The following is an 18,987-nucleotide window of genomic DNA, read 5'->3' as shown; positions in this document are numbered from 1 at the left end:
ATGTGAACAACAGCGACATCTAGTGGTCACAAAGAAAAGTTGAGCGAAATTTGTTTTATTCACAAAAGACCGTGGCTTTTTTGTATAAAAAATTAAAAACAAGACCATCCAATGTTCATGTGGAGAGCTATTACATTCAGTTAACTTGGGCTTTTTCTATTTTGCATGCCTCATTAAAAAAAAAAGGCCTTGGAGATGAAGAAAATACAAAAAATACAATTTGTGCTCTTCACTGTAAGCTGTCAAACATTCAACCAAACGACGACCGAGCCCTTAAACACTGTACAGACATATTTGAGGCCAATCTCGTACTCAAAACGAGAAAGGATATGTTGTGGTCGAGTGCTGTTTTTCTGCTGTTGACTATTGATGGAAGGTGGGTGGGGTTCTAATTTAAATTGTCAATTGTCAGTCTTCAAAAATCCACAGAATGTTCACACCGGAGAGTCCGAGGTTTACTCGCCTGTGAGAGAATGAAATGCAACTTACTGAATAAAATGTCATTTTGACCTCTTTAAATGTTTCAAATAAATAAAAATGGCTCACCCCAGCATTCCTGACTCCTTGGTTTTAATGACATAGAGGAACATGAGGATTGTATGGAACAAGTTATTCCTGCCCTGTAACAAAGAGAGGGGGGAACAGCAAAAAAATAAAAAATATATATATTTTTTTCCTTGGAATGATGACTGGTATTTCCATTCATTTCAATGGGGAACGTTCATTTGAGATGCCAATCATTGGGTCATGGAACAAATTAAATTTCTGCAACCACTTCATTTTGAAAATTGGATTCGGTATTATGTTACGTCACCTTGGGCAGACTGAAGATGTGTCCCTGATAGATGAGCTGATAGTGAGGTGGCGTCGTGCAACTCTGGTGGATGCAGAAGAGGTTCTCCTTGGTCACATCTGTGGATGAGGACAAAAACAGATGTGTGGACGTGTGTGTGTTTGCATGTGTGTGTGTGTGTGTGTGTGTGCACTTACCAGGTTTGTCCGGGATGTGGCTGAAATGCTGCGAGGTGAACGTCTTCCCGTCGGGATATTTTGGATGAGGAGGCAGTCTGGAGTCCAGGTATGTACAAAATATGTGCGTGAGGATCTAGAGTGGAGACACCCAAGGTGAGGTGGCGTCATTCGTAAGAAAACAACAAAACTATGTCAACTGTAACAATAATGATACACACCGCACAATCAGTGGGAAGGTCCGTGTCCCACTTGCGGTTCTTCAGATCACCTCCTCGATTCCAGCGAAAGGAGCTCATGCAGCCACTGTGTGCCAGCTCTGACAATTCCAAAACACAAGAAAACGTTAGCCCGCACACAAGAGGAATCGTTTTCCACACACGCATGCAAGGAACCTTTGATTCGATCCACAAGATATTCCTGATTGGGAGTGATGTCGAGGTACTGGACCATGGAGTTCAAGGTAGGGATGGATGAGGCTTTCATCACGGCGGCTTGTTTGAGGCTGCTGATGCTGGCCTCTGGTGGAAGGAAAGAGGACAAGTTGGGTGGTCAAAAATTAAATGTGTCCTCTGAGCGGAAACATTTGATGATTTACCTCCTATCTGAAGCTCAGGACAGCCCATTCTCCTGAGCTGAGTGTTGACCGAGTCCATTTCCCTCACAAGGGGCACCAAGATGGTGTCGTTGATCCACTGCAAAAGCACACACAGAATATTACTTATTTAAAAAAAAAAAAAGGAGTTCATATATGACTTACGTTTCGAAGCTTGGCTGTCCAGCCATCGATGCGGTCCGCAACGGGGGGGCTGGTTGTGATCCTTGCCCACACCTGCATGAAATTAAAAAAAGGCGTTATTTTTTTTACGTCAGTCACTCCCGCAGACAAATAAATGTGCGTGACCTCCTCGGCAGCCTGTTTGGAACCCGGGTCTGCTTCATCCTTGTGGGCGGAGGGCGCCTGGGAGCGGCAGGCGGGCTGGTACAAGAACTTCCTCAGACTCTGTGCATAGTCCCCCACTGAGCGGTTGTAGTTCCAAAACGACGGACTGTGACTCGGGGAGATGGATTCTGGACTCCCTAATGGGGGCGGGAGGTGAAGACTTTGAAAAGTGATTGTTTAAAAATTGCCTGCCAAAAAGAAAAAATTATCCATTAGTACCGAGCTGACTACGATGACTCTTCTCTTCCTCTGTACGCAAGAATCGTTCGAGGCTTTTCAAATCCTCCATGTAATCCTCCTCACTTCCGGGTGAGCTTAACACTGTGGGTGACGTACGGTACCGAGCCCTCAACACCGAGTTTTCCGTGCTGCTCGGGTAAGCCGGGGAGCCAGGACTGTAACTCAATACCTGAAAAGGGAAGAACAACAAATTAACATCATTGATAAAGCTAGTCCAATTTTCAAAATCTTAGCAACGTACATTCCCAAAGCTCACTGAGGGTGAATAAGGACCACTACTTGGAGTGGTGGGATTACTCAGAGATGGGCTGTAGCCCGGCACACAGCTCGGAGAAAACTTGGGGCTGGTGGTGGCAGAGCGAGATGGGCTGAAACTCAAAACGCTCTGACCCTGCAAGGGGGATGACTCGGTCGGAGCGGGGCTCTCCTTTTTTTCTTCCTTCTTTGGAGGAGAGGCCTGAATACCTGTGAGGGGATGATTGAGAGACAACATGAGCCAGTATTCCTCAAAAAGAGTCGATGTATTCAAGACCTACTCGTGTTTCTCAGCCCAAGGAGCAGATGCTGTTGCGGGGTTACGTCGATGGTGGACGGAGCCATGGTGTACTTAAAATATTTCCAGAAATGAAGAAGAGCAGTAAGACTAAGAAGTGTGGCCAGTGCCAGTTCTGCCATGAGAAGAAAACATGTTAAGCTCGTTTTGAGTGGCAAATGTAAAAGCACAAGAGACTCACCTATGTACCAAATAGGCCAATAATTGATGTTGTACAATCGGCTTAACAATTCCCCAGACCTAAAAAGTTGGATCATTACTGCATAAACCATTCGGGAGTTTTGAAAAAACAAAAACAAAGGTTATCTAAAACTGTGGAGTCATAAACTTACATTTCAGTGTAAATCATGCCAGCCAGGGAAATGTCGAGAAGAGCCCAGGCAAGCACCACCTGACGAGCTTGTTCCTCCCTCCTCATCCTCAGAGCCTTGTCAGTCATACTGGCTATCTCCTCCTTCGGTGGGCTAAACATCTTCTATAAACTGAGGCCGAAAAAGGACCAAAAAAAGTAAAAAGAAAAAAAAACAGCAAAATAATGTTCGCGTACTAGTGCTAGCTAACTCAGCTGCTAACTTAGCTGAGCTGAAGTTAGCCCGGTGACATAATCAACAATGAATGGGCAAACGTAGAAAGGTTCAATATAAAGTATTATTTAAATGACGTTGCATTACGATTCATGGAGACGAAAAATAGTTTGGATAATACCGTACAGCATATTAATGCATTCATAGTTCGCTGACATTAAGAACTGCAAATGGCCTCATTTTTCTTTTAAATTCGACCCGGAAGCAGAATTATCTACTTCCGGGGTTTTCCCAGAAAGGAAAATAAATTATTCGTAAATAATTTCTTTTTTCCGGATAAATTGCTTTTCTTTTCCAAAAACGCCAGACTAATTTAAAAGAAAATAAATTATTAAATACAATAAAAATACTCATCTATTACTAACTCACCTTTATAAACCTATACAAAAGTTACACATCGTAAATTCAACTAACTCACAAAGGCAGATCAAGAAAGCAAGCTTTTATGCACCTAAAACAAAACTAGACAAGTTCAGTTTAGTGATATTCAATATGAATGAAAAATAATTTGGCGAAGAAATGAGAGGTAAACAGTGTGTATAAATTAATATGAGCAAATATGCAATGTAGTCAATGAGGGGGTGACAGTGACTTTTCAGAGTTATAGCCTCCAACGTCTTCACTCGTGCCCGACTCCAAAAGTCTCTCCCCTCCTCTTCCCATGCTATCCTCGGCTTCCTCCTCCTCCTCCTCCTCTTCGTCGTCCTCCTCCTCGTGAACGTGTCGCTCTTTTCGGGATGAACGCTCCGCCTTGGGCCCCTTGCATATCTTGAGGTGACGCGTGAGGTGGTACTTGGTGAGAAAGGCCTTGTGGCACTTCTCGCAAACAAAGTCTCGGCGGCCCTCGTGGGAGTTCATGTGCTTCTTCAGGTGGTTGGGCTTCAGGAAGTGCTTGTTGCATTTGGGGCACTGAATCCGCCGCTCGCTGTAAAGTACATAAAAAAAGTGATTGATGAAATCGAATCGATAAATTATGTGGTTTTGTGGAAAATGACGGCCGTACTGGGTGTGGGAGAACATGTGCTGATTCAGGTCGTGCTTTCGGATGAACATTCGCTCGCACAGGTCGCACTTGAGTTTCTCGGCACCCGTGTGGATGAGCATGTGAGAGGCCACGTGGGACTTTTGCGTGAACGACTTCTCGCAAACCGTGCACCGATAGTTCTTCTGACCTGTTGGTGGTGGAAGGAAAGTGACGTTAAGAAAAAAAAAAAAAATCATGATCACATACTCGGTTGTACCCACCTGTGTGTATTTTGAGGTGCATCCTGAGGTTACTGGGGTCGCTGAAGGCCTTGCTGCAGTATTCGCACTTGTGCGGTTTCATGCCGACGTGGCCCATGAAGTGCACGTTGAGCTTGGTGGATGTGATGAACGCCCGCGAGCACATGCTGCACTTAAATTTTTTCTCCCGCGGGTGCCTCGGACCTTTGGAGATTGTTCCGGAGGTCCCGCTGCTCGGATTATGACTGCCGTTGGGGTTGTCCCCGTTGGTCTGTCCTGCCGTTTGAGGCCACGGAGAGGACGAAGAGCTCGACGTGCCATTGGCGAGCTTCTCGTCCTGTTGCGGAGGGGCTTGTTGCTGCTCTTGCTGAAGCGGGAGGTCCTGCTGTGGCGGGCTGTGGCTGTGAGGAGGCCGGTTGTGGTCAGGATTGCTCATGTGAGGCTTGAGGTCGGAAAAAGAGGAGCAGTCTTTGCCGCACTGACAGAGATGAGCCTCGGGTAAAGGAGGAACACCTGAGAGATCAACGTACGATATCGTCAGCCGCAGGGTAAGTAAAGGAAGAAGATATGTGAGTAGCTTTCTCTGGATCTGACCCATGAGTCTCCAGTAGTCCCGGCTGTAGTAGAAACGCAGCTCCTCGTCGGGGTGGATCTCCATGGTGGTGCAGAAGAAGAGCTTCCCGTTAGCAGAGTAGGCCACCAGGTTCTGCTCTTCGCGGCTCCTGATTCAAATTAAATGGAAAATATTCGTGAAAAAAAAAATCTTTCGAGGGACGTTTTGAGTTCACGTGTTCATACCTTGCCTTGTGCACAAACATCATCCAGTTGCATTCGTTCTCATCTGCCGTCACGATGTAGAACTCCAGCACGTTGTTGTGGTACATCTATCACAATCGAGCGTTTATTCTCGATGATCCCCAATCAAGTAGAGTCTACTTGATTGGGATGACCAACCTTCCAAATCTGAGGCGTGTCCTTTTCGGGCCAATCGGAGAGATCCACGTTGCTACAGTGCTGACCTATCATCGGGCCGAAGCAGGTCCTCGCCGGGATGATGTCGCGTGCAAAAACACCTGAAGTCAAACAGCAAAAAGGAGATCAGAACGAAACCCTGATGGGGTCCGTTCGCTTTTCTTACCGAGCGGCTCGTCGGCAACGGAGATTCGCAAGCAAAGCGGACGCGGGATGGAGAGGCGAGCCCGGCTTTGGATGGGCGTGTCTGGGATGAAGGTGACCGGGCCGTGCTCCGGGCAGTCTGAGGTATACGAGCGCTCGCACAGAGTGCACCCTGCGTGACGGAAGCATATTGGAATTATTCTTTTATCGCTTTTTAAATCCATTCCTTATCAACTTACAAATAGTGTAAGCAGCAACCAAGCTCTCCTTGTTGGGACTTGAATGATCCAGTTGAAGACTGGAGTTGACCAGCACCAGGTTGTTTTCCGGACCCAGCGATACCTCCGCGGTGATGGGGGAGACGTTCACAGAGTCCAGGCCCATCCCGGAGTGCCCGTGGAGGGACACGGGCCCCAGCTGGCCCTGGCCGGCCATGGAGCTTGTGAGCACCACGCTAACGACGCTGGAATTCAGTTCTCCATTGGGGTGGAGCTGGTCCCCGAGTCCTCCTGCTGCTCCTCCTCCAGCATTGCCCACGCGGCCCCCCATGTGATCTGACTCCATCACCACAGGGAGTTCCAGTACAGGGGGTCCATGCAGGGGCATCACCCCGCCGGAAGAGTCCACCCCAGTCAAGGGTTGGCTCCCGCCATCAGACACCGGAACCACCCCGACTCCGTCCATGGAGGCCAGCTCCTCTCCCATCCTGTCCGGGGTCATGGGGCTGCTGTCGCGAGACTCCATCGTTAACCCTGTGGAGTCCAAATCGTGGCTGCCAGTCTGGTGGAGGTCTCCTTGGCCGCTGACTTGTCTCGAGTCCATGGGCACCAGGCCCTGCTCCAATGGGCCGCCCGCTCCGCTGTACGGGTCGAGACCCGACGGGTTGTTGCTAGCAACAGACAGGGTCCCGTCCATGTTAAGGCTGCTTGGATGGATGTACTGAGGTGGTGGACGGTCAGCCAAATAGGACAAAATGCCTAGAAAAACAAAAACATTATTATACACAGTACATAAATTAATTTTTGTGTTTGGGAATACCTGGTAATATATGTCGGAAGTAGCTGCTTTCCAAGTGGGGGTAAGGAGGAGGTGGCAGGGAATAATTCCTATCCGGGAGACCACACATGACTCCTCGATCGCCCAGAGGTCCCATTGGCAGCATGAGGGACAGTGCAGAGGGAAGGGAGCCTAAAGAAGGACCCAGGCTGGGGATGGCCACTGGCATGCCTACAACATATGTAATTGAAAAAACTGCAGATATCACAAATTGGAGTTGTTATCCTACCTGGGGTGGGGATGGAGTTATGGGGCGGTGAGGTGGCCAGACCCAAGTGGCTGGCACTCACTGAAGGCACACTCAGCTGGTCCATGCCCACTGGACTCAGGTTCATGTCATTCATCCTACAAAATGATCAATTCAATCTCACTTGAGAAAACATGGCAAGGCTACAACATAATATATAATGCTAACAATGATAGCTTACCTGAAATCAACAGTCTCTTTCCATCAGTGGACTAGACAATAGTACATATTTGAACCTGTCAAGTATGTGATAAAGACAATTTCCACCTCCATTATGACTACTTTACTAAGCAAAAGCATTCCAGCAACTAGCTACTGTAGTTTGTTTATTACACTGCTAACTGAGCGTTAGCCTAGCTCTCGATGACTATTCTATATCCCAAAAACTGATTAATGTGTGACAGTTTTAAAAAAATGAATAGATAAATGTCGCGAATCGCGATCGAATGTGAGCAGATAGCTTAAAAAACTCGAGCATCTTGAGGAAAAGGTTGTGAAAAAACAATAACAAAGCAGCAGTGCAATAACTTCTGCCTGAAGGGGGCCATAGCAGCACTTACTCGACGCATGCGCAGTGACTAACCAGCGCTTTGACCAATACGCATGCGCAGTGAAGCAGAGCGTAACAAAATTATTTTTGATATATTTTAATCAGGTAATTTATTTTTGGGGGTGTTAGAGTGAGTAGACGACCTTGTACTCCTTTGCACGTCTCTGGGCGTTTGCAAAGCAGGCCCTGATTTTTAATACAATAACTTTTTCTTTTTTCATAGGACAACTGAACAAAATGTTTTGAACAATTCGATCCCAGTAAAGTTGAGTGATGTTGAGATTTGCCTTGCAGTTGCAAGTGACGTGCAAAAACTGTCTGCAAATCTCCTCCCCAAATCACACCCACCGCACAGCGTACCATCAGAAAAAAACTCCAATATACTGTGACAAGTTGGCATACAAACTCGACTCCTCATCGAGAGGAGGCTTTTGCAATTTGATACAATTATTTCAAAGAAACTTGGGATGCTTGGGATGAGCTTACAGCGTCACAAAAAGGGTAAGTTGTATTAATGCAAATAACATGCTTACAATTCTTATATACTAATTAATTCTTTTGAGGATGAGCTTACAGCGTCACAAATAACATGCTTACAATTTTTATATATACCAATTACATTTATTTCAGGGATGAAAATGTCTTGTCGTAATGAGATGACGGAGCATATTCCATATATTCCACCACTGGCGCTCCACTGCTTCTCGGTGGACATCACGGGTGCGCGCCACCACTTCGGTCTTCCATCCTTCCACCTGGAGCCAGCGTACCTCGAGCGTGCCCGCTCCAAGTTCCCATACGGAGGTCTGCACTATTACTCGTGTCCCGGTCCGGTGAGCAGGTGTGAACATTCGCTGGAGCCGGCGTTTATTCACAAGAGGAACGAGAGGGAGCGCCACCGGGTGCGCTGCGTCAACGAGGGTTACGCGCGCCTCCGGGAGCGCCTGCCGAGGGAATTCGACGACAAGAGGCTAAGTAAAGTGGAGACGCTGCGGGCCGCCATCGACTATATCAAACATCTGCAGGAACTTTTGGACCTTAACGTTGCTGGGATGTCACTGGAAGCTGCTCACAAACGGCCCAAATGCCAGTGACAACATTGGACACTTTTCTTGAAAGAAGTAGTTATCCAACTTTACTCCAAAGATAATGCGCCAGTATTTGTACTTACCTGATAGCATCATTAAAACTATAAGGACCACATTTCTATCAGCACTCACATATTTGGACTCATTTGAATTGGGCAAGCAGGTGTACCTAATGAAGAGTCCGGTCACTGTACATTACAAGCATGACAGGAAGTCATTTATCAAGGACCCCCAGATCTTCCCACCGCTACGGACCTGCACGGAAGCGACTTAAGATTTGCGCTAAACCCACAAAATTGGAAAATAAAACCCGATATTGACATTGTACATAGAGGATTTGATCAGACCCGCACGGGGTGCATTTGAGCTGAACCGTGAGGCGTGACACGTCCAAAACAAAGTTTCTCAGCATGTGAAGTGGAGATGGTAAATCGACAAGTGCTGGTACCCGGGCCTTGATGGTTCAGTTGCAGTTTGAAGGCAGAAAGCATGAAGCTCCTTAAATGAAAGCCACCTCCATAATGGATGTTTTTCTTTTGGACGCACACGGGTTGATTTTAATCTGCTTACTTGCAGGAAGTGAGCAAAAAGTGCTCACTAGGGCGTGACGGAGAGGTTAGACCTTTATATTCCTCTACAATTTAGTATGACATCACAAAATAGATTCTTCAAAACTGTCCACTCGTCACATTTTTGTTCAAAAGAAATGCTAAAGACAAAATAGCGTGGTCAAAACGTCAAGTGGAGTTTTTGTTATTCAGTGACCAAGTGCAAAAAAAAAAAAGAGTGAGAGGAGGGGCCCGAAATTCCCGTAGACTCGCCTGATGACCGTCTTAGATAAAATTTATCAGCACAACTAAGATCAGCACGGGACCACCGAGTCGGCTCGGCGTGTCGAGGCAGAGAGCCCGCATGCGCCCAATGCAAACAGGGATGCTACTTAATACGTGTCTGAAATTTGAAAAGTAAAATAATTGTCTTAGGAGTCACACCAAATTCCTTCCCTTGACTGTACAATATTTCAATAACTTAAACATATTTTTACAAATGAGGCGAGTGTCACGTCTCGTCCCCGGTTGTTTTGTTATGTGCATGTTGTGTGTTACCTGTGTGCTCGCCCCTCCCCTCCTGTTTGCCCACGATTAGTGTGATCATTCCAACCTGCCTCTTGTTACCTGTCGTGTATTTAAGTCCTGTCTGGCCCTCACTCCCGGTCGGATCATTGTGTTGTTGTCGTCTTCTTGTTTCACCTCCCGGCCAGTCAGTCAAGTTATTGTTTGTTAAGTCATGTCAGTTTGCCCTTTGAGTTCCCTTCAATAAACCCTGGTCCAAGCTGCATTTGGTCGCCCTGCTCCATCCGATCCGTGACAGCGAGGTGACATGGCAGGTTAAACTTCATAAAGTTGTTCAATGAGCGCTTCTTTTTCCATCTCTAACATGGAGATTTGGCGATTCTTGTGACTCACTTCCTGTAAAAAAATAAATAAATAGACAATGTCACCATTTTATGTCAATTTTCTTTTAGCTAATGCAAATTGTCCTGACTTGTGTGAGTAGGGTGTGTTGCCACCGGAGGGCGCTCTCTGCTGCAGCGTCATTATTGTTGGTGCCGGTGTCAAAGGGCTCAGCCATGACAGAAGCCAGAGATGCGTTCACTTGCTCCATGTGTGACCTCAGCCAACAGGAATGGACCTGTGGGGACATCAGAGGTGGGTGACAAGTCACATGACCTGACCTAAAACTTTAGTACCTTTGCTACACCTTCTCGAGGGGAGTTGATCCGACTCTTGCCGTCGGCGTCAGCCTGCTGGGCCTTGTTCTTTTCTAGTTGATGGTGGTACCAGAGTCGGGCCTGGTCCAGAATCTCCAGACCACAGTACAGGATGTCTTTTTCCTTTTCTAGATCCTTGAGATGCCTGATCTGTAAACAGAGCAGTTGGTGCCACAACTGTATTTATATTACGTCCATATTCAGGAGTCAAGTTAGATTTTTATTTGCATGGATGGTATTTGTAGCTTGGTGACAATATGTTTCCACTTGGTTGCTATTCTGAGCCTTAAACAGGAAGCTGACGCTGTCACAGCCAAAAGACAAAATGGAAAAATAAAAATAGAAATGTTATTTAAAAAAAAGGTCTCTTTAATTCGGTTATGACTGGGAAATTGGTTTTTAAATAAATATACCTTTTAAATTTTATGGGGATTGTAAAAAAATAAAAATAATGGTTGCAACACTAATTTAAAGGATTATTTCAAATATTGTTAAGGATATTTATTCTTCTTAAAACATCCCCAACCTGAAATAAACAGCCAGAATCTAAACAGAAGAACAAAAAGGTGTGGTGGCAAAGTGCTTTTGTTCTTTCAGGTATATTGTGTCAGCGCTTAACGGCTTTCGTGCACGCCTGCACTTGCTTGAGCTGTCTCGGAGGACATTTTTGGAAAATAAAGAGTTTGCTTTCAGAGTCACTTTGGATTCAAAGTGCCTAAGAGTGATTCCTTGAACACAATGTTCATTATTATTTTTGCCACTTGTTTACATGCATCATTTACTGACGCTACAAGATGATAACCCCCCCCCCTAAAAAATAATTTCGTCAATTTGGACACGTGACTCACCCACAAGTAGAAGCGAAGTGCGTCCAGGCTGCTCCTGAGTGGGATGAGGACCACCGTGTAGGAGCAAGAGGCGGCGGGGGGACGGCTGGCCATGGACGGCAACAGAGCTGCTACAAACGCCTGGCTGACAGAGTACGGCAACAACAAAAAAGTAAGGGATGGGTGGAAACAAAAGAGAAAAAAAGAGAAGCAATAGCAGTAGGCAGGAACAGACAGCATGGTGCCCCTGGGGCGAGCCAATGAAACATTCCACACGTCCCCGCCATCGCCGCCAAACGGACAAAATAGAACAGGAGAGGTGAAAATATTGTCACACGCTGGAGAGGGAATTTAATTTATGGATTAAAAAAAAACGTTTTGTATTTTTTGGCGACGTGTGTTTATTTACGAGACTAACAGGCTCAGAGGAAAAGCGCACTTTTCCAAAGCTGTTACCATATTTCACCAGAGGAGGGTGCTGTAGTTCCAAAAATTAGGCAGTATTTTCAGCGCGTGTATTTGGGAGACAATTTACACCTTCAGCGCACCGATTAAAATGAACTATATGACTAAAACGAATTAAATTAAATCGTCAAATAAAATACTAGATAAAAAATGCCAAAATAACTTACTGTCGGGCTTCCGTAGCAACGACTGGAATGTTGATTACTAAGGGCTAAGAGTTGCTAGTTTCACTACACCATATTAAAAAGTATAAATATTTTGTGCCTTGTAGGTTTTTCTTTATTTACATTATTTTTCTAAAAATCTTTACACCACTCAGTGAACTCTCTCATCTTGACCACTAGATGGCATTGTTTCCTATTCTTAAGATGTTTAAAACCTAATATAAAAATACTGTTTTTTTGGACAACTCTGTCCAACATATGCCACAATTTATTTAATTTGTATTTTAATAGTAATGGGAGCTGTTTATGAATCAAGTCATATTTTTTTGATCAAGTAACAAAATTAATATTGTTACCTACCTAATATTAGGTATTGTAACAGAGAAATTACTCCTTTAAAAAAAAAAAAAAAGGTTCACAAAATATATAACGTGGGTTTAGTATTTTGTTTTTGTGGAAGTGTATGATTCCCCTTTCGGTGTGCTCTTATCTTCCTCACTTCACTTGCAGATTATGATGATTTTCCATCGTGGGCCCCACTAAAAAAGGAAGCTGACCACATTGCCACACATGAATTTGCACCTGTAAGCTACTCTCATTTTAATTTTAAAATCTGGTTAAATAAATACACTGGAGTCACCCCCGACATCCTTTTACAGACTCTCTTGGCCAACTAGTCAGCGTTGCGGCGAAGAAAGGGACCCCTTATTACTTCCTGTCTCACACATGGTTACACGCAAACACACATTTTCCAAAACCGCCGACGTTTTCTAGGAACTTCGACACGAGAAGGCGGGAAGGAGCCGGGGGCACACCCTCGTTCTGAGAGGCCCACTTCGGCTTCGAGGAATCTGGTTCAAATATGTCGTTCCACAGTGAACAAGCTCCTCCCTGAAGCAGGTTTGAACATCGTGTACTTTTGACCCGCTGGCTGGTGCTTATTAAAAAAGTCTGGCGGTGGATCGCGACATGCCCCCCGAATACCAAAGTTTATTAAAAGTTCCAAGGATGAAGAGTCTGTGGAATACTTCACCCCGGAGGTCCGACTTAGACTCTGACGTGTGCACACGCTATCATGCTAGTGCACATGTCTGTGTTACAGTAGACAGCTGGGCCCAGATGTGAACCAGATGTTTGCCAGATAAGGGCAAAAACACATCAGCTGGAACACAACATTTTCACCTGAACAGACATTTTGCTACAGAAGCTATTTTCCAGTCCCACTAAGTGCTAGTGACGTTTTAAATTGTGCCACAATCATCATCCACTTTGCTATTTTTAAACTTCTGCATTAGGAAGTTCCTCGGGCCACCGAGTGTGTCTCAAAGTCAGAGGCCCAAACCTCTTTAACCTTTAACCTTTAACCTCTTTCTTGGCACATAATCTGCCGCCCCCCCACACAAACACGCCCAACAACAACTAGAAGCCACGATACTTGAATTATTATTGCGTATTTGCACTCGGACCCTGCAGCCCCTCGGCCACCTCCCCTCGTGACAATATCCAGCTGCTCCCTGTACCCCAAATACACACAACATCAGCATGGCCTCCACAGCTGCCCCCCCACAAAGTTATGGGGTTTTCATTTCTCCTTAGGCCACGCCCACCCCGCAAAGCTGTTTGGTATGAGGCCCCAGCAGCGTTTTCGTAGTAGGGCTCAAAAACCATCAGCAAGAATGTTTTGGTTGCGACTCTAAAATTTGACCTCATTCGTCAACAGTGGCTTTCTAATTTCTTGCGGCGGCGGCAATAAACAAAGCCTGAAGGGAGGGGAAAAAGGTTGTTTGTGGTGTACCACTTCTCCATTTTGGTTCTGCAATAGAATAACGAAAAGGATGTGGAAGGCCCCAAACGGCACCTGTGAGGCAACAACTTCCACTCCTTCGTTATATTCCGTCACTTCTTGCGAGACAAATTGATGATTCCATTTTGAAAATTGTATTTTCAAATCAGCTAACTAATCAAAAAGCCTCCCGTGTGGGAGCACACGCGTGTGGTCCCTAATAAATCTCCTGCAAATCTCTTCCCACTGTGACACTTGAATGGCAAAAAGATGAAGTGCTTTCCTCCCATTCACATTATCGCACGGGACTGTTTTCCCGACCAAGCTAATTTATTCAAGGGGTGAGAACTGCGGAAGGACAACAATGGCTTCAAATACTGCATGGCCAAGTGTAGCGCGCTGGATTAGGAAATACGCAGGGGTGGGAAAGGGGCCCAAGAAAACAAGGAGAGGATTAGGATTTGAATGTAGATGACTGTAAATACGAGGTCAGAGTGCTGGTAAACACTTTGTGGGATCATGCAAGCCCCAAGGCCTCAAATATGACAGTGTATAAAAGGGACCACTTGGGAAACAGATTAGTGGGCTATTAGGGAATTGGGTCAGCATCGCTAACTTATTATTCAGCAGCATGAGAGAGTTTCATTGGCACAGGTCTCAGGTTCTGGAAGGGTTGCAAAAAAGTTTTTCCATCATCAAATGGTAGGTGGGGGGGCTTTAAGATAGCAGTTCGCGATACGTTTCAATGAGCTGTCAAGTGAGCCACCTTGAAATGGAACCAAAGCAAGACCACGCCCCCTCCTCCCCTTTTTTTCCAACAAGGACGCATTCCATTGGAGTGACATAAGTCCTCCTATAGATGTGCCCGTCACATGGAAACAGAGGCCTCTCGACAAAAACAGTTTTTGTTTTGGGATAATAAACATAAGTGAAGGGCGTTGGTGTTTCTAAAAGGTGACTCCGACTTGTAAGCAAATGTAAGAGGCTCACATTTTGTAACAGGGGTCGTAACAGAAGGTCAAGTGACACAACGAGGAAAGTCGAGACTTTGGTAAAAGTCCGCAATCGATTTATCCATTAAACCCTAAAGTCAAGTAAGTCCAAATTTTCAAGCGCATTTATTGTTTTGCTAAACACGAGCGACTTTGTGAAGTGTTCCATCCGGCATAATTTACCAACGCATCCCCAAAAATGTTTATTTTCCTTTGCATACTTGCATACATAAAATACAGTAGTGGCTATACATTCTGCAAAAGGAGTGCAAAAAAAAAAAAGAAGTGTGCTCACGTTGCACTGCAACGTGACTAGAGGAGGTGGGCGCGGCTCCAGAAAAAAAAAACTGATGCAAGGCCAACACGAGAATGTGTGTCACTTTTTGCGGGAGCCGGGAAATGGCAACCCCTGCCAAGTTTCTTTGACCTACTTTCCGTGCAGGACTCAAAGTAGCACAGAGGAGGCACAGAGCACGGAACAACACGTCCTGAATTGCGCGCGCTAAAATGACCTTTTGGAACATGTCTACAGGGTAAGAAAACTTTTGAGAATACTTTTGTGCATATAATATACAAATATCTACGGAAGAGGATTAGGGCCAGTAAAGAAGAAACAAACGAGGGGTGACAGGATTCTGACTTTATTCTCAGAATTCTGACTTTAAAGTCAGAATTCCCACTTTCTGACTTTAAAGTCAGAATTCTGAGAATAAACTGACTTTATTCTCAGAATTCTGACTTTAAAGTCGGAACTGAGAATAAAGTCAGAATTCTGAGAATAAAGTCAGAATTCCGACTTTCTGACTTAAAGTCAGAATTCAATTCTGAGAATAAAGTCAGAATTCTGATTTTAAAGTCAGAATTCTGAGAAAAAAAGTCAGAATCCTGTCACCCCTCGTTTTTTTTTTCGTCACTGGCCCTAATCCTCTTCCGTAAAATATCTCTAGTTGTAGTTATCAATTTTAAGTTTTTTTTTAAATTTCTTAACTTTTTTTTTAATTTTTGTCATTGTTGCGTTTAATTGCATTACGGTCATTTTAGTGTTGAAGTCATATAATGTATGTTTTGAGTCCAACCACGTGACTAAATTCTCGCGTGGGACGACCCCCACCACAGCGACAGCCCTCCCCTCACGCCCGAGTCCCAGTCCATAACAAACAAGTGGTAGAGATAAGGGGACGGGAGCAAGCTTTCTCCGCGTATTGTACAGTCGGACTTTCAACGTGACACTGTTTTCTCCGAGTTTGTCACGAACACATCTTATTCTTCTTGCGCTGGGTGTTTTTGGTGCGTTTATTAAAAACAAACTGTCGGAATTTTTGACTTGGCACCGTGTCAGACTCCTAGGGTAAGTTTTAAAATAGTTTTTTTCCTTTATGTTGCACATAATATAGTTTTATTTGGATGTTAGTGCGCGTTTAACGTTGTTTTGTGCGTTTAGTTGGATCTTTGACAAGTTGCGGTTGTTTGTGTGTCGCATCTCATTGACCTACATCCTCTTGGCAAATAAAGTGCGTCATCTACTACTACGAGTACATCCGGAATTTAGTCTTATGAGATTTTTTCCGCGTGAAACGTTTGTTTTTAAATGCTGTCGTTGATATTTACGCTATTTTGTGCGGAAAAACGGGACAACTCGGGCCAAGTGCGCACGTACTGTACTGTAACTTGATCTGCACGACGCGCCCACTTCATTTCCAGACGCAAACAACTTTCTCTCCATGCACAAAGCTATTTTAAACATGCATTTTGGATGTTTGTTTAACAATAGCCAAAAATCAAGTGATTTGTTTTGTTAAATTGTGAGGTGGTCTAAATTATGACTAAGCAGACCCAACTGCTGTCGTATGTGTTGTAATTATTTTTTAATATGCAGGCAGACAGGCCTAATTAAAACACCGCAGGAGTCATAATCGGAATAATCTGATGACCCCCCCCCCTTGCCCCCCCAATTAATCCGAGATGCAAATTTAATTTAGGATTATGCCGCAATTAGTGGTTGTGACAGATTATCTCACAATACAAGGAGTCTTTAGTGTCATTATTATTAGTGCTATATGGAATGTAATGGATACAATTCTACATTTTGTTTGCCATACTTTACCCCCCCCCCGTACATAATACAGTGTCTGCCGACTGTATAGATAACCTTATCTGCTTAAGCGTACGTTTGAAGGCCTCAATTTTTCCTGATAAAAGCTACACAGAGATTGTGTGTCAAATGTCAACTTTTCCAGGTTGTAGCTAAAACTGACCTCTGAACCCAACAGCAGCATGCTAATTAATTTTGTCAGAGAGCAGCGGCGGAATGCTGCGAAGCATTCCTCATGAGTTTAACATATGTGCAACCCTTCACCTTTAGTGGAGCCCTTTGGCCTACAGACTCCAGAGCAGGTTGCGGCGCTATGCTAGTCAAAAGATTTATGTGGTGGTCATGTACCTGTTCACATAAAGTGGTACAGGTGTGATGCAACACAACCAATAAAATAGTGGTTCTCAAATCCTCAGATCTGTTGTTTCTGCAGAATAATTAGCAAAACATTATTAGGTTGCATTATTTTCTTGCACTTGCAAATACACCAAATACAACTAGAATGAAAAAGCCTGCCCAGAGTAAAAAAGGTCACGTCTCATTAGGCACAAAAGGTCACGTCTCATTAGTCACAAGTGGAACAGAGCATTCACCTTTGGCACGTGTTTGTCATCCGACAGGGACACGGCAATGGAAACGCCATCAACGTCAACGACCGAGTCCGAAATCTCACGCCTGGGTGGCGTGGAGGCCCTGAGGCTAAATGCGGGTCCGGTGCGGAGGAACCTCTTCGGTCCCGTGGACCACCAGCAGCTGCGTGAAGACTTCCAGCGGCTGCTGTGCATGGGCATCGAGACGGCCAACAAGCGGTGGAACTACGACTTCCTTGAAGACACGCCGGGCACGGGATCCAACGTCCAGTGGGAGGAAGTGCGGTGTCAAGACGTGCCGGGTTTCTACCGCGGCTGCACGGTGAGGCCGGCGGTGCGATCGGGCAAGCCGGTGAGGCGGAGCTCCACCTCGTCGGGCGAGGACTCCCCTACATCCAGCAGCTCTTCGGGATCCGGGGACGAGTACCTGGAGGTGACCACCAGGAGGTGCTACAGGCTGAAACGGCCAGAAAAACGCAGACAAGCCCCCATCACAGGTAAATCCGAAAATCCAAATCATGTAACCAAAAAAAAATGGATATCAGTCACCAACCTCTGCCTTTTTGTGTCACTCCAGATTTCTTCAAGGTGAAAAGGAGGCGGCTTCTAGATTACAAGGGCTCATCCCGACAATAGGACCACCTCATAAATATCAAATGAACATATGTAGCATATATATATATATTCTATATACTGTTTTCTTCAGCTTTTTTCGCTAGACTGTGAAATTATATTACGTGCACTCTTACGGACAACTACTCTTACGGTGAGCTCAAAAGTTTTCATTCCTGGCCCCATGTTGTCATTTAAAAAAAAATAAAAATAATAAATGGCAGCATGCTAGTTATTCGCTCCAGGTTAGAGATCAACGGTGGAGACTTGATGTGGCTTCACTAATAATCCAATTATAATGACTATTTATTTATTATTCACGACGCTAGCTCGTCGTCAAAATAAGATCAAAAAACAAAACAAAAATATAACACACAATGTGTACAACGAGGTAAAATAAGATGTTTGTGGATCCGCGTGCCATTGCCCCCAAAATTGTGTGATTATGGCTCCACCCTTGCCACTAGGAAATGTCGATTAAACATCACAACACTGCCCAAAAACAAAAAAAATCACACACTATCTGCGCTTCTAACGCATTATTTGCGTAAAGGAGTATTTAACATCTTTTATATTTTGGCAGCAGTATAGACAAACCTTTAGTTATTATTTCAATGCTTTTAAATGTAGCATTTTGGTTGCGGCGTGCCTCACTTTTGTGCCAGTTTGTAAACTTTAGGCAAAAGTATTGTGACGGTTGAATTCAATGGCATCTCAAGCATTTTTATTCATATTAGAGGAACCTTTCGGGTTCAAAATGTTCTCTGTTCTCAAAACTACACAATTCAGATTTGTGGTTCACAAAGCCGTACGTTGGATAGACTCATTACTACCTCATTCAGTAAAATATACAAAAAGTATAAAAATAAATGCAACTCAGGTTGTTTGCATCTGTTGGATCAGTTAAGAGAAATTGAGAGACTTTTTTTTTTTTTGAGGCTGTTGTTTTTGCAGTCAGTTTCACATCGGGTAAAAGAGTCAGCGAGGGGCTCGGAGGGGCCCGCACTGCTTTTGTTGTCACTCACTTGGCCTTTTGAGTTGCTTTGACAGCCAAGTGGGGGAAGGGCCACTAGCAGGTCTGAGAAAATGCTTTGGACCCCTTTTTTAAATAGGACAGTGTC

At 44.7% G+C, this 18,987-nt stretch overlaps 5 protein-coding genes across 6 annotated transcripts; 2 read left to right on the top strand and 3 right to left on the bottom strand.

Annotated features, from left to right (window-relative positions):
• Nucleotides 1–360: 360 nt before the first annotated feature.
• Nucleotides 361–3,503, bottom strand: tmem209 (transmembrane protein 209). The gene is made up of 14 exons (XM_037243173.1): nucleotides 3,038–3,503; nucleotides 2,887–2,945; nucleotides 2,689–2,820; nucleotides 2,394–2,617; nucleotides 2,132–2,321; nucleotides 1,874–2,049; nucleotides 1,730–1,801; nucleotides 1,568–1,664; nucleotides 1,365–1,490; nucleotides 1,191–1,288; nucleotides 991–1,105; nucleotides 815–912; nucleotides 547–620; nucleotides 361–463 (listed from the first exon to the last, which is right to left on the bottom strand). The coding sequence occupies exons 1-14, from the start codon at nucleotides 3,175–3,177 to the stop codon at nucleotides 409–411; spliced, it is 1,656 nt and encodes a 551-aa protein (XP_037099068.1). The 5' UTR covers nucleotides 3,178–3,503; the 3' UTR covers nucleotides 361–408.
• Nucleotides 3,504–3,711: 208 nt separating this feature from the next.
• prdm4 (PR domain containing 4) lies at nucleotides 3,712–7,486 on the bottom strand. The gene is made up of 11 exons (XM_037243171.1): nucleotides 7,114–7,486; nucleotides 6,915–7,030; nucleotides 6,668–6,856; nucleotides 5,869–6,606; nucleotides 5,652–5,801; nucleotides 5,468–5,586; nucleotides 5,312–5,397; nucleotides 5,108–5,235; nucleotides 4,535–5,026; nucleotides 4,293–4,461; nucleotides 3,712–4,214 (listed from the first exon to the last, which is right to left on the bottom strand). The coding sequence occupies exons 2-11, from the start codon at nucleotides 7,027–7,029 to the stop codon at nucleotides 3,860–3,862; spliced, it is 2,541 nt and encodes an 846-aa protein (XP_037099066.1). The 5' UTR covers nucleotide 7,030; nucleotides 7,114–7,486; the 3' UTR covers nucleotides 3,712–3,859.
• Nucleotides 7,487–7,887: 401 nt separating this feature from the next.
• Nucleotides 7,888–8,576, top strand: LOC119117539 (achaete-scute homolog 4). The gene is made up of 2 exons (XM_037243876.1): nucleotides 7,888–7,983; nucleotides 8,113–8,576. Exons 1-2 carry the CDS (start codon nucleotides 7,950–7,952, stop codon nucleotides 8,574–8,576), a joined length of 498 nt encoding a protein of 165 aa, XP_037099771.1. The 5' UTR covers nucleotides 7,888–7,949.
• Nucleotides 8,577–8,764: 188 nt separating this feature from the next.
• Nucleotides 8,765–11,400, bottom strand: sapcd1 (suppressor APC domain containing 1). Its single transcript, XM_037243174.1, has 4 exons — nucleotides 11,190–11,400; nucleotides 10,321–10,491; nucleotides 10,116–10,262; nucleotides 8,765–10,039 (listed from the first exon to the last, which is right to left on the bottom strand). Exons 1-4 carry the CDS (start codon nucleotides 11,280–11,282, stop codon nucleotides 9,959–9,961), a joined length of 492 nt encoding a protein of 163 aa, XP_037099069.1. The 5' UTR covers nucleotides 11,283–11,400; the 3' UTR covers nucleotides 8,765–9,958.
• A 3,552-nt stretch (nucleotides 11,401–14,952) lies between these two features.
• LOC119116860 (cyclin-dependent kinase inhibitor 1-like) lies at nucleotides 14,953–18,737 on the top strand. Of its 2 annotated transcripts, none has more exons than XM_037242550.1 (3): nucleotides 14,953–15,105; nucleotides 17,285–17,751; nucleotides 17,832–18,737. In XM_037242550.1, exons 1-3 carry the CDS (start codon nucleotides 15,080–15,082, stop codon nucleotides 17,888–17,890), a joined length of 552 nt encoding a protein of 183 aa, XP_037098445.1. In that variant the 5' UTR covers nucleotides 14,953–15,079; the 3' UTR covers nucleotides 17,891–18,737. The 2 variants fall into 2 exon arrangements, with proteins under 2 accessions (XP_037098445.1, XP_037098446.1); XM_037242551.1 differs by lacking the exon at nucleotides 14,953–15,105 and adding an exon at nucleotides 15,711–15,920.
• The last annotated feature ends 250 nt before the right edge of the window (nucleotides 18,738–18,987 follow it).

The sequence above is a fragment of the Syngnathus acus genome, chromosome 23 (assembly GCF_901709675.1).
Source record: "Syngnathus acus chromosome 23, fSynAcu1.2, whole genome shotgun sequence".
Taxonomy (NCBI): Eukaryota; Metazoa; Chordata; class Actinopteri; order Syngnathiformes; family Syngnathidae; genus Syngnathus; species Syngnathus acus.
Note: the sequence above shows the minus strand (reverse complement) of the source record. Positions and strands in the feature narration are given on the sequence as shown.